Genomic DNA, 12,594 nt, shown 5'->3' with positions numbered 1-12,594 from the left:
AATTTTTTTGCTTTCTGGGCTGCAAACTTGAGTGTTCTAACAGGCCTCACGTCAATAGATATACACATGTTGTCTGGCTCTGATAAGCAAATTATGAATTGTAGGCCATGTATAGTGAGGTTCTGCAAGTGTCTTCAACAGAACCAAAAGAAGGATCCTGGGGCAAAATATTTGGGAATAATTGTGTCTTTGGACAACAGTAAACGCTGTCACAGTGGGCAGTGAATTTTGCTTCAGCTGGCTTAAAGTAGCTGAGATGTGAAACCCTGATTCTCCTGAGATTGTCAGAGTTGCTGTATATAGATTCTGTTGTCATTCTGGCCTATTACTCCCAAACACACATACTTGTATATGGTAAAATTCATCACAATGTATCCAGTTGGGGGTTTGAGATTGGTATATTTTAGCATTGCATTTATGATGCCATCTCATGGTGGAATATTCAACAGGTACTTGCTGGGTTATAACCAAATTAAACATGTCAACACCAGACACATGATTTATCCTATAGTTCTAATCTAGATATTTATCTGGAAATCAAGACTAGACACAGAACATTTTCCTGGGGTCTGGAGGCCAATATTTAGTTACTTCTCTCTCACATGATCATATGTCTCAGCTTGTGCATGGAAAGAGGGAACTTCAACTCTTGACCTGTGCAGGAAGACAATAAGGCCATAAGACTATAAGAGATGGGAGCAGAATTAGGTCATTTGGCCCATTGAGTCTGCTCTACCAGTTCATCATGGCTGATTCATTTTTTTCCTCTCAACCCCATTCTCTTGCCTTCTCCCCATAACCTTTCATGCCATGATTAATCAGGAGCCTACCAACTGCTGCCTTAAATGCACCAAATGACCTGGACTCCACAGCTGCCTGTGGCAATGAATTCCACAGATTCACTACTCTGTAGTTAAAAGAAATCTTTCCTCATCTATGTTCTAACTGTTTGAACCTCTATTCTGAGGCTGTGCCCTATAGGAAACATCCCCTCCACATCCACTCTTTCAAGGTCTTTCAACATTTGATAGGTTTCAATGAGATATCCTGTTATTCTTCTAAATTCCAGTGAGTACAAGCCCCAGAGCCATCAAATACCCCTCATATGATACCCTTTAATTTCTAGAATCATTCTTGTGAACCTCCTCTAAACTCTCTCCAATGTCAGCACATCCTTTCTCAGATAAGAGGCCAAAATCTGCTCACAATACTGCAAGTAAGGCCTCAGTATTACATCCTTGCTTTTATATTCTAGTCCTCTTGAAATGGATGCTAACATTGCATTTGCCTTCCTCACCACTGACTCAATCTGCATGTTAATCTTTAGGGAATCCTACACAGTACTTCCAGGTCCCTTTGAACTTCTGATTTTTGAATTTTCTGTCTGCTTAGGAAAAAAGTCTATGCTTTTGTTCTTTCTACCAAAGTGCATGATCAAACACTTCCCAACACTGTATTTCATCTGTCACTCTTTTGCCTATTCTTCTAATCTAAGTCCTTCTGCAAACTTGGCCAAAGCTGTCAATTCCATCATCCAGATACTGAGAATGTTTTATATACTTTTAAACATTTTGAACATATTTAACTTGGCATCCCCCACAAATGTCCCCCAGTTCCTGGTTAGCCATTTGAATTAAGTACAGTACAGGCAAATATGATTGCTGAAGGCTTATATATAAACATTCTGCCTTGCAAGTGTTATTATTCCGAGGAGTATCCAATTAAATTTGGGAAGGTGGGGCTCGTCAGCCTTGGATGGCAGCCCGCTAAGAGAAGGAAAACTCTGATTTTTAAACCTCTGTTGCCTTGCAGCCATACCCACCCATGGGAAAGGCTTCTGGAGTTAAGCCCAAGGAAGAAATCTGGAGTGGGCGTCTTTAAAACAGTTTGATGTTATTTACAACTTCACTCTGGCAACCTCTTAGATGACATTAGTGCCAAACTGTATTGGTGCTTACTCTTCCCTTGGACTACAGCAATGATGTGGAGAGGAGGAGCACGTTGCATGGGCAACAGCTGGTTCTTCAAACCTTCTTGCCCAGGCTTGTGCCCTGGAGAGGGCACAGTCCACCAGAGGTGCAAACCCATGATCCCCGGGATAAACGGCTGCCTACTAATGATCCAATTAAAGGACTGCCCAGTGAACCATATGTGTGCAGATTAGTAGAAGGCAAACACTTAAAATGAAAACTGCAGTAAATCAAATCAAATGCCATTTGTGTGTGTGTGTTGGCAATTATTTTAGAACATTTGTCTTAACGTAATGTGACCATCACTGTTATGTACAATCCTATTGGTGATTTCATAAATACTGTAATAACTATCAGAACTAATATTGTCCTTTCCCAACTGCTAGGTCTAAGTAAGTGTGATATTCTGGCAATTGACACGATGGAGCAGGAAGCAGGGCCAGGTTATATACCATCTTGTGACAACTTTGATAGCTCCTTCTCAACCATACAGTGTGATCAGGACAATGAGAAGTGTTGGTGTGTATTTGAAAATGGAGGAGAGGTTCCTGAAACACAAGTCAATACAATGACTGGATTAAAACCTGCCTGCAAACGTAAGTTATCTAGAGTTCTCCAGTGATGGAAAGCAGCCAAAAAATATGTAGGGTAGCAATGTGAAAAATCTTATGAGGCTTTGTTGTAAGTCAAGAATTAAATCCAATTTCAGAGTCCTTTATAGAACATATCTGTGGAAAATCTTGTGTTATTTGAACATAATTCAGCAGTTGTTACATTGGAATGAAAGATTACTATCAGACCAGCCATTGTTTCAAACAAAAGAGCAGTCCTGAGAGGCCATGTGGTCTGTGTCTGCTCCAGTTCTACAAGTCTGTATGTTTGCATTGGATGGCATTGCCAATGGAAAGTGGAGACTGCCCAACTCTCCATGAATGTTACTCAAGTATGCTTTCTTTTTCTTTAATTAGAGACCTCATTAAGTAGATCCTGATCTCACACAGTTTTGTTTTCCTAGGCCCACACTGTGTACTACCCTTCAAAGCACCTGAGGTAATGAATGGCATTGTCCTATGTGATGATGTGCCCAGTGGCCAGTTTGTGCAGCATTGCCAGGTGAAATGTCGTCAAGGCTACCAGAGTGTATTTGGTCAGAGAAGCTTTGTGTGCAATGTACAGAATGGTAGCTGGATTGCAGAATTCCCACATCCAGAGTCCTGTCAGAGTAAGTACCATTGACCCTGTGTTACCTAGACCCAAAGTTCTCTTTAAATTTTGTCTATGCTACTCTACACTCCTTCAAGACATTTTTTTTCTTGGATGTAGTATCTCTTTTTGCCTGATTACATTTCTATTAAGTCTTTATCTATCTATCTATTGAGACACAGTGTGGAATAGGCTCTTCCAGCCCTTCGAGCTGTGCTCTTCAGCAATACCACAATTTAGTCTAGCCTGATTACAGGGCAATTTACAGTGACTAATTAGCAGCTACATCTTTGTTCTGTGGGAGGAAACCGGAGAACAAAGACAGGCAGCGGTGGAACTGAACCCAGGTTCTTGGGTACTGTAAAGTCTTCTGCTAACCACTACACTACCATGCCACCCCAATTCTTGGGGGCAATTTATTGCATTAAAGAGAACAACAGTGGCTTTTGTTGCTCTCAAAATCATCATGCTTATTGGATATAAAGAATGTAAAGTTATCACAAGGAAGCGATACTTTGGTCATGAACTTCCATTATCTTATTGAATGTCAATGCAGGTGTGAGGGGTGGAGCAACCTACCTTGTTTCTATTCCTAGATCTCCACACAACAGCACAAGGAGAGCACCCACACTAGAGGACCTGCAGTGGCTCAGGAAGTTGACCCATCACCATTTTCTCAATTCCAAGCAGTAATGTGTTTTTTAAAAAAATGCTGCTCTTCTCAGTGAGGCCCACATCCCAAAAACAAATGCAGAGTTGTAAAGAGGCAATATTAATATCAGTTATGACAAATTGAAGGGATTATTAAACATTTACTAGACCTCTGGTTTTTGTCATCTTTGAGTAGTCAAGCTTACCCTTTTGTTTTTATTTTGAGCATTGTTTGCTGAATTCATGTAAATAATGGCAGAAGTGCAATTTTGAAATATAGCATTTGGCTCTTCTAATAATGACTATTGATTCTCATTCCCTAAAACAATGAAATTTTCAGTCTTAACCATGCCATCATAGTTTATAGTCAACCGAAAGCAAAACACCTGTTGTCCCAGGATTTCATTACATCCATAGCCTAACTCACAGTCGACCTGCCTAACAACTTTGACTTAAGCCATTTGATTGTTTCCTCGAGTATTTCATATAAACAGTCCTCTATTTTCTGCTCTTGTGAAGTGGTAATAGTTAAGGAATGACATTCTGTTTTAACGTTTTGCAAACATGGCAATGATAGAATTGTTTACATGAGAAATGTTGACTTTCAAATTGAGACAGATAACCTTACAAATGTTTGAGAATCTCTTGAAGAGTGTCATGGCCCTTTTTAACAAAATGTCAAAGTGGAACAGACATATTAATGGGCAATAAGCCAGCTTTATTGAGCTGCCTAACTGGATGAATAGCAGCCATAATATAATTGAGCTCTTTGTTGTGTTTGAAAGGGAAACATCATAAATCAGCTCCAAAGATTTTAGACTTTTGAAAGGATAATTATGATATCAGAGAAATAATATAAATAAATGAATAGCAAAAAAAGTAATAGCAGTAAAGAATGACACATCTCCAGGAGCTTATTCTATTATTTTAAAAAGCAGTAGGTGACTACACTGCAGATTATTTACCTACTAACAAGTGAGGAAACACAAGACCAGTTGAGTCAATGCCAGTTCCCAATAAAGAAATCCCATTAGTTCAATCCATAGCCCTGGAACTTATTTTCTATCGTCACACCTTCAACTTTCGTCTTATGTTTTTTTGGACTTGTCCATGCTAAGGACAAGTCCAAAAGTCAACTTATTGTACACATTTGGGATGTGGGAAGAAGCAAGATTGCCTGCTGGAAATTCATAGTCATGGGGAGAATTAACAAATTCCATAATGTCAGGGATTGATGTCTTGATGTCAACAACACCCTAATTATAATTGACTAAAAGTTGCTCAATTGGGAACTGCTCTATTGTGGTGTAAAAATGTGTAGACCATTTAAGAAAAGCGTGAGAAAGAAACAAAGGAATTATTGATCAGGGTAGCTAACCTCTAAACTTTGAAATTAGAATTAATTTATAATTAATAGAGTAAAGAAACATCTTGGAATTTCATCTTGGCAGTATGGATTTGATATATGATTGCACTTCATGAAGGGGTCATTTTAGGAGATTAGTTGAGACAGATAGCAGGACAATTGGAAAACACTCAAACTGATAAATTATTTCTGTCAGGCATCAAATATTCACTCCACTTGCTAAAGATATGACATTTTATTCGCATTATAAGCATTCTAGAAGGAAGATTACAATTGTAAAGTAATATTACAAAAATTAGGTAACGGAATACAAATAAAAATGGATTTCAGTAGGCTCATATTAAGCCATCCATTTGTAGTGGGAAAGATCAGAACTAAGAGTCCATGGAATCCGTTTTATGGTCCATGGAATCTTATGGAACCATAAAAATCGATCATTAATCTGTCAGGAACAGGTACAAAAAAGATAAAAGGGAATGGAATGTTGATCTATGTATCAATAGAACTAGAATTCCATGCATTATAAGTAACGTATTGGCTGTACAAAGCCCTGACATTATAGCTCAGCTGGAACACTGCTACGTTCTGGGAACTATGCCATAGGAAGGACATGTTGGACTTGGAGAGAGTGCAGTAGAGTTGCAAAAGAAGAAAACAAATTTTTTGACACAAGCCATCAATCAATCTGAGTACAGAGCTGACAATCATTGCTAGAAGATTAAATATAAAGGATTTAAAACAGAGGGCAGGAAAAACACATTACATTCAGGGTTGCAAAGCTTTGGAAGTGACTTGCAAAGTCATTTGAGGTAGACATTTGTTATTAAATCATCTAGGTGGATGAATCAACAGTACTTGAAAGGATATGGAAATGGTAAATGAAAAATCTCTATTGACTCACATGGAAGGTGAACAGTGACACATACTAGTAAATAACTAGTTTTTGTGTGACATATTATATCCACTTCTATTTCTGTGTTAGCATTAACATTCCTTGTGGTAGGGAATATTGGATTTCACCTCCCGTAATGCTCTAACACATTGCTGCATGGTAGTTTGGTTTCCCTCTTAAAAATTCCTTCATTGTTCAGAGAGTATCTGTGAGATTCATGCCAGGAAAGACATCCTGAGCAGCAAAGTTCAGTGTGGAGGGTTGTGGAAGGTGTGGTGAATAATAGTAAGAGTTGTGCAGGAAACTCACCCTGGCTAGGTCAATAGAAGAAGAAAGTGTCAGAAGGTATTTCGGGTTTCCTGTTCCAGCACAATTGGGTAATTTTGACTTGATCTTTTTTAAAGGTTTACTCACTTTTTAAAATGATTCTTGGATGCCATTTATAATTTATTAATGACACAACTGTTTGGCAGAATCTCAGTTGGTGTGGAGGCATACAGAAGTGAGATAAATCAGCTAGTTGAGTAATGTTGCATCAACGACCTTGCATGTTTGTTCTTAATAAAGACAAAACTGGCCTGGGTAAATGCTAGAACATTTTATTCTGAACGGCTCGAGCTCAACATTGAGCATGTGCGATCATGTTATTATTGAAACTTCTGGTTGCATTGTCCACTGGGAACTGAGGTTCTTTGTTATGCACACATATAATAACACATCTTCTACCTTTAAAGAAAAACAGACACAATACTATGTCCTCATAAACCTGCAAGACACAATAATCCTTTCCAACAAAGGTATCTACATTAACTTCAAGTGTAATGAGTAAATACAGTCCCTTATCCACTCAGCAACTTTCAATAAGTCTCTGAAGTGGTTTAATGATCCTTTTTGGTCTGCTGTTTGTTTCCACAGATGGATTGCTTTCATTTGCTGTGTTAATATTAGTGATTTTCTAAGAACTCTGATCAACATGTTCATTTCTTTCACATCCTTCTGTCAAGATCCTGTCTGTTTTTCTTACTGTGTGACCATAATTCACTCTACGTGCCTCATAATGGAGCCCTGGACTACATCCATGTGATCAGTGAATCTTTGCATAAGTTGCAGCTGATTCTGTCTCAATTCGTCGAGCTCTCTCTGTTGACTGCATGTCATAGCAACTCTTCCTGTTGGTTTGTATTGAGTTATTGTTGTTGTTCTGATATTTGGGCCTGTGATGTCTCCCCATCTTCCTTTTTATTTTTCCTTTTCAACTGGAGATGATTGTGGAGATCATTCTGATTTCCACTCTTTAACTGGAAGCTGATGAGACAGATTTTGAACCACAGCTGCATGATGTGGAAGCAAGACTGACAGCTTCTTCATCATGATCACTCTGTTCAGCAATGGCATCCTGACCGTCATGCTAGTGTAGCTGGTACAGATGTCTATGGGAAGTAGAGTTTTGTGCTTCTCTTCCATAACCTCTCTGAAGCTCTCATGGATGAGTTGTGTTACATCAGGTAAGCATCTGAGGCCCTCAAAGACATCTGGGAACACTTCTGAATGTTGTGATGTCATCTTTGGTCTGTAAGCCACTACAAAAACTTTTTCACCAGGTTGAGCTTTTTGCATGCCCTTGTACTTGCTTTTTTACAATCAGTAGCTGTGCCTTTAGGTATGACCCTTTGTGTTTTAAAGGTCACTACACAGCCCACTTTTATCAGAACATTCTAGTATAGACTGTCACTTTTAACTTCACTGGATAAATCTTGCTCTTTACTTGGTGAGTCTTGTAATGATTCATGGATAACAGATTCCCCTGCACTCTGGTGTCAAGCTTGTGTCATTCAGTCACTGGAACAATCCATTCTGTTTTACCAGCACCAGAAGTCTGTAGAGAATCCATAAAGGTCCTTCATTTCCTCATCAACCATGTGCACCTTTCTCTTGGTGGCCCCAGCTTTACAGCACTTTGCAAAATTATTCTTCCTCCTACAATTATTGCAGGACTTGCTATAAACAGGACATGGCTTTGGAATGTGCCTACCTCCGCATTTGCTGCATTTGCTCTTTGATCCTTTCTCTTTGCTTTGCTGTTGCTTTGAGAAACACCTTGTGCTTTGTTCCTCTGTTTGCCCAACATGCACTGTTGTCTGCCTCGTGCAGCACCTTAGCTTGCGCTCGTGTGGACTCTGCTGCCCTGCACATATCCACAGCCTTTTCCAGAATCAAAAACTTTTTCGCAGAGAAATCTTTCTCTGAACCCACTATCTGGGGTTCTGCAAACTATCCTGTCTCTGCTAGTGGGTCTCTCAAATCTCCATACTCTCAGGATTTACTCAGTGTGTGAAGCTCAGCTAAGTATTGGTCAAAGCTAGCACCTTGTTTCTGCTTACAAGAAAAATGCTTATATCTCTTTAATGAGAGGGACAAAATTCTCCAAGTTTTGTCATTAGAGTGCCCAATGTAAAGGCTGTCTCATCAATTTGAAAGCTATTGTAGATGTCCAAACATCTTCACCAATTACACTTACAAAATAGACGCATTCAATTTTTCATCGGTCCCTACTGCTCTGGTAGCTGCTAAATATATATTGAGTTGCTGTTTGAAGCATTTCCAGTTGGATCAGTAAGATTTCCAGAAAACTGCATAGGTGGGGTGGGGAGAAGACTTGGCTTATCCACGCTTTATGGCTTCTCACCTGAATTTTCGGTGAATCCATTGAACTGCTGAACTTTGGGACCAATGTGCTCTCTCACCTTGCTGTCCTTTCGCACATTTCACAGTAGCTACCTCAACCATGCATGGTATTCATTTTCTCTCCATATTTAGACCAGACACCATGTTATGTTCGCTCTTAAGGACAAACCTGGTGTGGGTAAATGCTAGAACTTTTTATTTTGAACAGCTCCAGCTCAACACTGAGCGCGTACGGCCAGGTCACGATCAAAGCTACTGATTCTGGGTGAACTGCTCGCTTTACCCACTGGGAACTGAAGTTCTTTATTATGCACACATATAATAGCACACACAGACGACATCAGTAAGATCAAAGAAGTGATTGTGGACTTCAGGAAGGGGAAGATGAGAGAACACACAACAGTCCTCATTGAGGAATCAGCAGTGAGAAGAGTGAGCCGTTTCCTGGGTGTCAATGGCTCTGAAGACCTCCCCTGGGCCTAACATATTGACGGAATTATGAAGAAGGCACTACAGTGACTATACTTCATTAGGAGCTTATGGAGATTGGATATGTCACCAAAGCCTCTCGCAAATTTTATAGGTGTGCTGTGGAGAGCATTCTAACTTGTTGCATTATTATTTGATATGGAGAGGCCACCACACAGGATTGGAAAAAGCAACAGACTGTTGCAAACTCAACCAGTTCCATCGTGGGCATTTGCCTCCCCAGAATCAAGGACATCTTCAAAAGGCAATGCTTCAAAAAGACAGCATCCATCAAAAAGGACATCCATCAAAAAGGACTTCCATCACCCAGGACATGTCCTTGTTACCATGAAGGGAGAAATACAGAGCCTGAAGACATACACTAAAGTTTCAGGAACAGCTTCTTCCCTTCTGCAATCAAATTTCTGAATGGACAATGAACCCATGAACACTACCTCAGTACTTTTCCCCTCTTTTTGCACTGAATACTTATTTGTTTACTGTATTAATACTTTAATTTATAGCTTTTATTATGTATTGTAATGTACTACTGCAAAGCAACAAATTTCATGACATATGCCAGAGATATTAAACCTTTTGTGATAAATATTTGTCACTAACCTATCCCAAGGCAAAGATGGTGAAAGAAAAAGGAGCATTTGGGGATGGGTCATTTAAAACTGAAGAAAAAATAGAACTTGGCAATATCATGTGTCTAGAGTGCTCATTGACAGTGCCTCATGGTGATTACTACATCCCTTTGCACAGATTATGAGTAAAGGGATGAAACCAGTAATCTCCAGACACCTGTCATCTGGGGTCAGAGTGTTGAGTTAACTTTAATTCTCGAAGCTGAAACCATAATAGTGTGGTCTAGGAGTTTTATATGTTTACATCTTGACCACACTGTTGGTCTCCTGAGAGGCCACTTTGAGTGTAACATATCGCTCCACTTCCGAGCCTGGCTTTTCATGAAGCACACTTACCTGTACTTCACCACCACCTGTCCCAGATTCCTTGCAATTTGGAGGAACAGCTTGAAGCCTTTTCATCAAAAGTTAAAGCTTCCTATGTGTTGTCAAAGACATGTGATGTGGATACAAAAAGAAATGATGCAGGCAGTCAGACTGCAGCACTAAGAAGACACTATAATATGCAATAGGCATACAAGTGGATCTAAGATGTTTAACTTGATAGGCACATATTGTTCTTTAGGACATTTATGTATTGTCTGGTTTAATCATGTCATGAACTATTTTCAAGATGCTACCAGAATTCAAATAATTCTCAATTTGGATGCATTACAATATGCAAGGGTATTTGATTCCAATGACGCAGTAATAACTTCCTAATTAGGACACTAATTACATGCATTTCATGTCAATATACTTGAGGTCACCTTTAAATAGCTACCAGCCATTGTGGGATGCTTTTCAAAGGAAAAGGATTGCAATTTTGCAGAAATATTTTGATTGGTGCTTTAGCTCCGTGTAATCCAGTTACATTCCCTCATTTCCATATTAGGAAATATAAATGGAGGAGAAATATAATGGTTACTTTCGGAGAGTGATTAAAAGTAAGAAATGCTGGAAGCATTCAGCAGTTCAGACAGCAATCATGGAAAGAGAAATGGTCAATATTTTAAGTCTGAGGGATCCTTTTAGAGCTGATGGACTGCTTATTGTCGCTGGAGATTTTAATCACGCGAACCTTAAGTCAGTGCCCCCAGATTCCATCAGAATGTAGACTTTGCAACGAGAGGGGAGATTGCATTGGACCTTGTTTACACAGACGTTCTTGATGCGTACCGGTGGAGCCCCGCCCCCACCTCTGTTACACAGACCACAGCTCTGTTATGCTAATCCCAGCATACAGACTGCTCGTCAGGCACTCCAGACCAGTTCAGAAGCAGGTGAAAACCTGGCCAGCAGGAGTCATCTCTGCTCTTCAAGATTGCTTTGAGCACACTGACTGGCACATGTTCAGGGAGGCTGCAACCGATGGCGACTCTGAGCTTAGAGGAGTACACGGCATCAGTGACTAGCTACATCAGCAAGTGCATCGATGATGTCACTGTGGCCAAGACCATCACTACACACGCTAACTAGAACCCATGGATGACCACGGAGGTGTGTGCGCTGCTGAGGACCCATGACTCCATCTTCAGAACAGGCGACAAGGCAGCCCTAATAACAGCGAGGGCCAAGCTGTCCCGGGCCATCAGAGAGACAAAGCGTGCACATGCCCAGTGAATCCACAGACACTTCCAGGACACGTGGTGCATGTGGAAGGGCATTCAGGACATCAGCTAGAAGATGACACCACCTGCCTGTGCTGGTGATGCCTCCCTCCCAGATGCGTTGAACAACTTCTACGCTCGTTTTGAGGAGCAAAATGATGTGGCGGCAAGGAAGACCACCCCTCCTCCAAATGACCAGGTGCTGTGTCTTACCGTGGCTGACGTGAGGAGAACCCTGTGCAGGGTCAACCCACGGAAGGCTGCTGGACCAGACAATATTCCTGGCAGAGTGCTTAGAGGATGTGCAGACCAGCTAACAGATATTCTCACTGACATCTTCAACATCTCTCTGAGTGGTGCTGTCATTCCTACATGCTTCAAGGCCACCACCATCGTCCCAGTGCCAAAGAAGTCTTCAGTGTCCCACCTCAATGACTACCATCCCCTTGCACTCACATCCACTCACTCACCTGGTGGAGAATCTCACCTGGTCCCTCAACACCAACTCCATAGCAAAGAAAGCCCAACAGCGTCTCTACTTTCTGCGAAGGCTGAGAAAAGTCCATCTCTCACCCCCCCCCCCACCCCATCGTCACCACATTCTACAGAGGTTGTGTTGAGAGCATCCTGAGTAGCTGCAACACTGCCTGGTTTGGAAATTGCACCATCTCTGATCACAAGACCCTGCAGCGGATAGTGAGGTCAGCTGAGAAGATCATCAGGGTCTCTCTTCCCACCATTACAGACATTTACACCACACGCTGCATCCGTAAAGCAAACAGCATTACGAAGCACCCCACGCACCCCTCATACAAACTTTTCTCCCTCTTGCCATCTGGCAAGATGCATCGAAGCATTCGGGCTCTCACGACCAGACTATGTAACAGTTTCTTCCCCCAAGCCATCAGACTCCTCAATACCCAGAGCCTGGACTGACACCAACCTACTTCCCTCTACTGTGCCTATTGTCTTGTTTATTATTTATTGTAATGCCTGCACTGTTTTGTGCACTTTATGCAGTCCTGGGTAGGTCTGTAGTCTAGTGTAGTTTTGTGTTGTTTTATGTAGTTCAATGTAGTTTTTGTATTGTTTCATGTAGCACCATGGGCCTGAAAAACAT

General features: G+C 40.9%; 1 protein-coding gene across 1 annotated transcript in view; it reads left to right on the top strand.

Moving 5' to 3' along the window:
- The window catches only part of tg (thyroglobulin), a 360,953-nt gene that overhangs the window by 64,996 nt on the left and 283,363 nt on the right, over positions 1-12,594 (top strand). The window contains exons 16-17 of the mRNA XM_072246581.1: positions 2,357-2,566; positions 2,986-3,192. Coding sequence (XP_072102682.1) covers positions 2,357-2,566; positions 2,986-3,192 — 417 coding nt within the window. The remainder of the gene's footprint in view (positions 1-2,356; positions 2,567-2,985; positions 3,193-12,594) is intronic.

Source organism: Mobula birostris, chromosome 1 (genome assembly GCF_030028105.1).
Source record: "Mobula birostris isolate sMobBir1 chromosome 1, sMobBir1.hap1, whole genome shotgun sequence".
NCBI classification, from domain to species: Eukaryota; Metazoa; Chordata; class Chondrichthyes; order Myliobatiformes; family Myliobatidae; genus Mobula; species Mobula birostris.
This window is presented reverse-complemented; position numbering and strand designations above follow the sequence as displayed.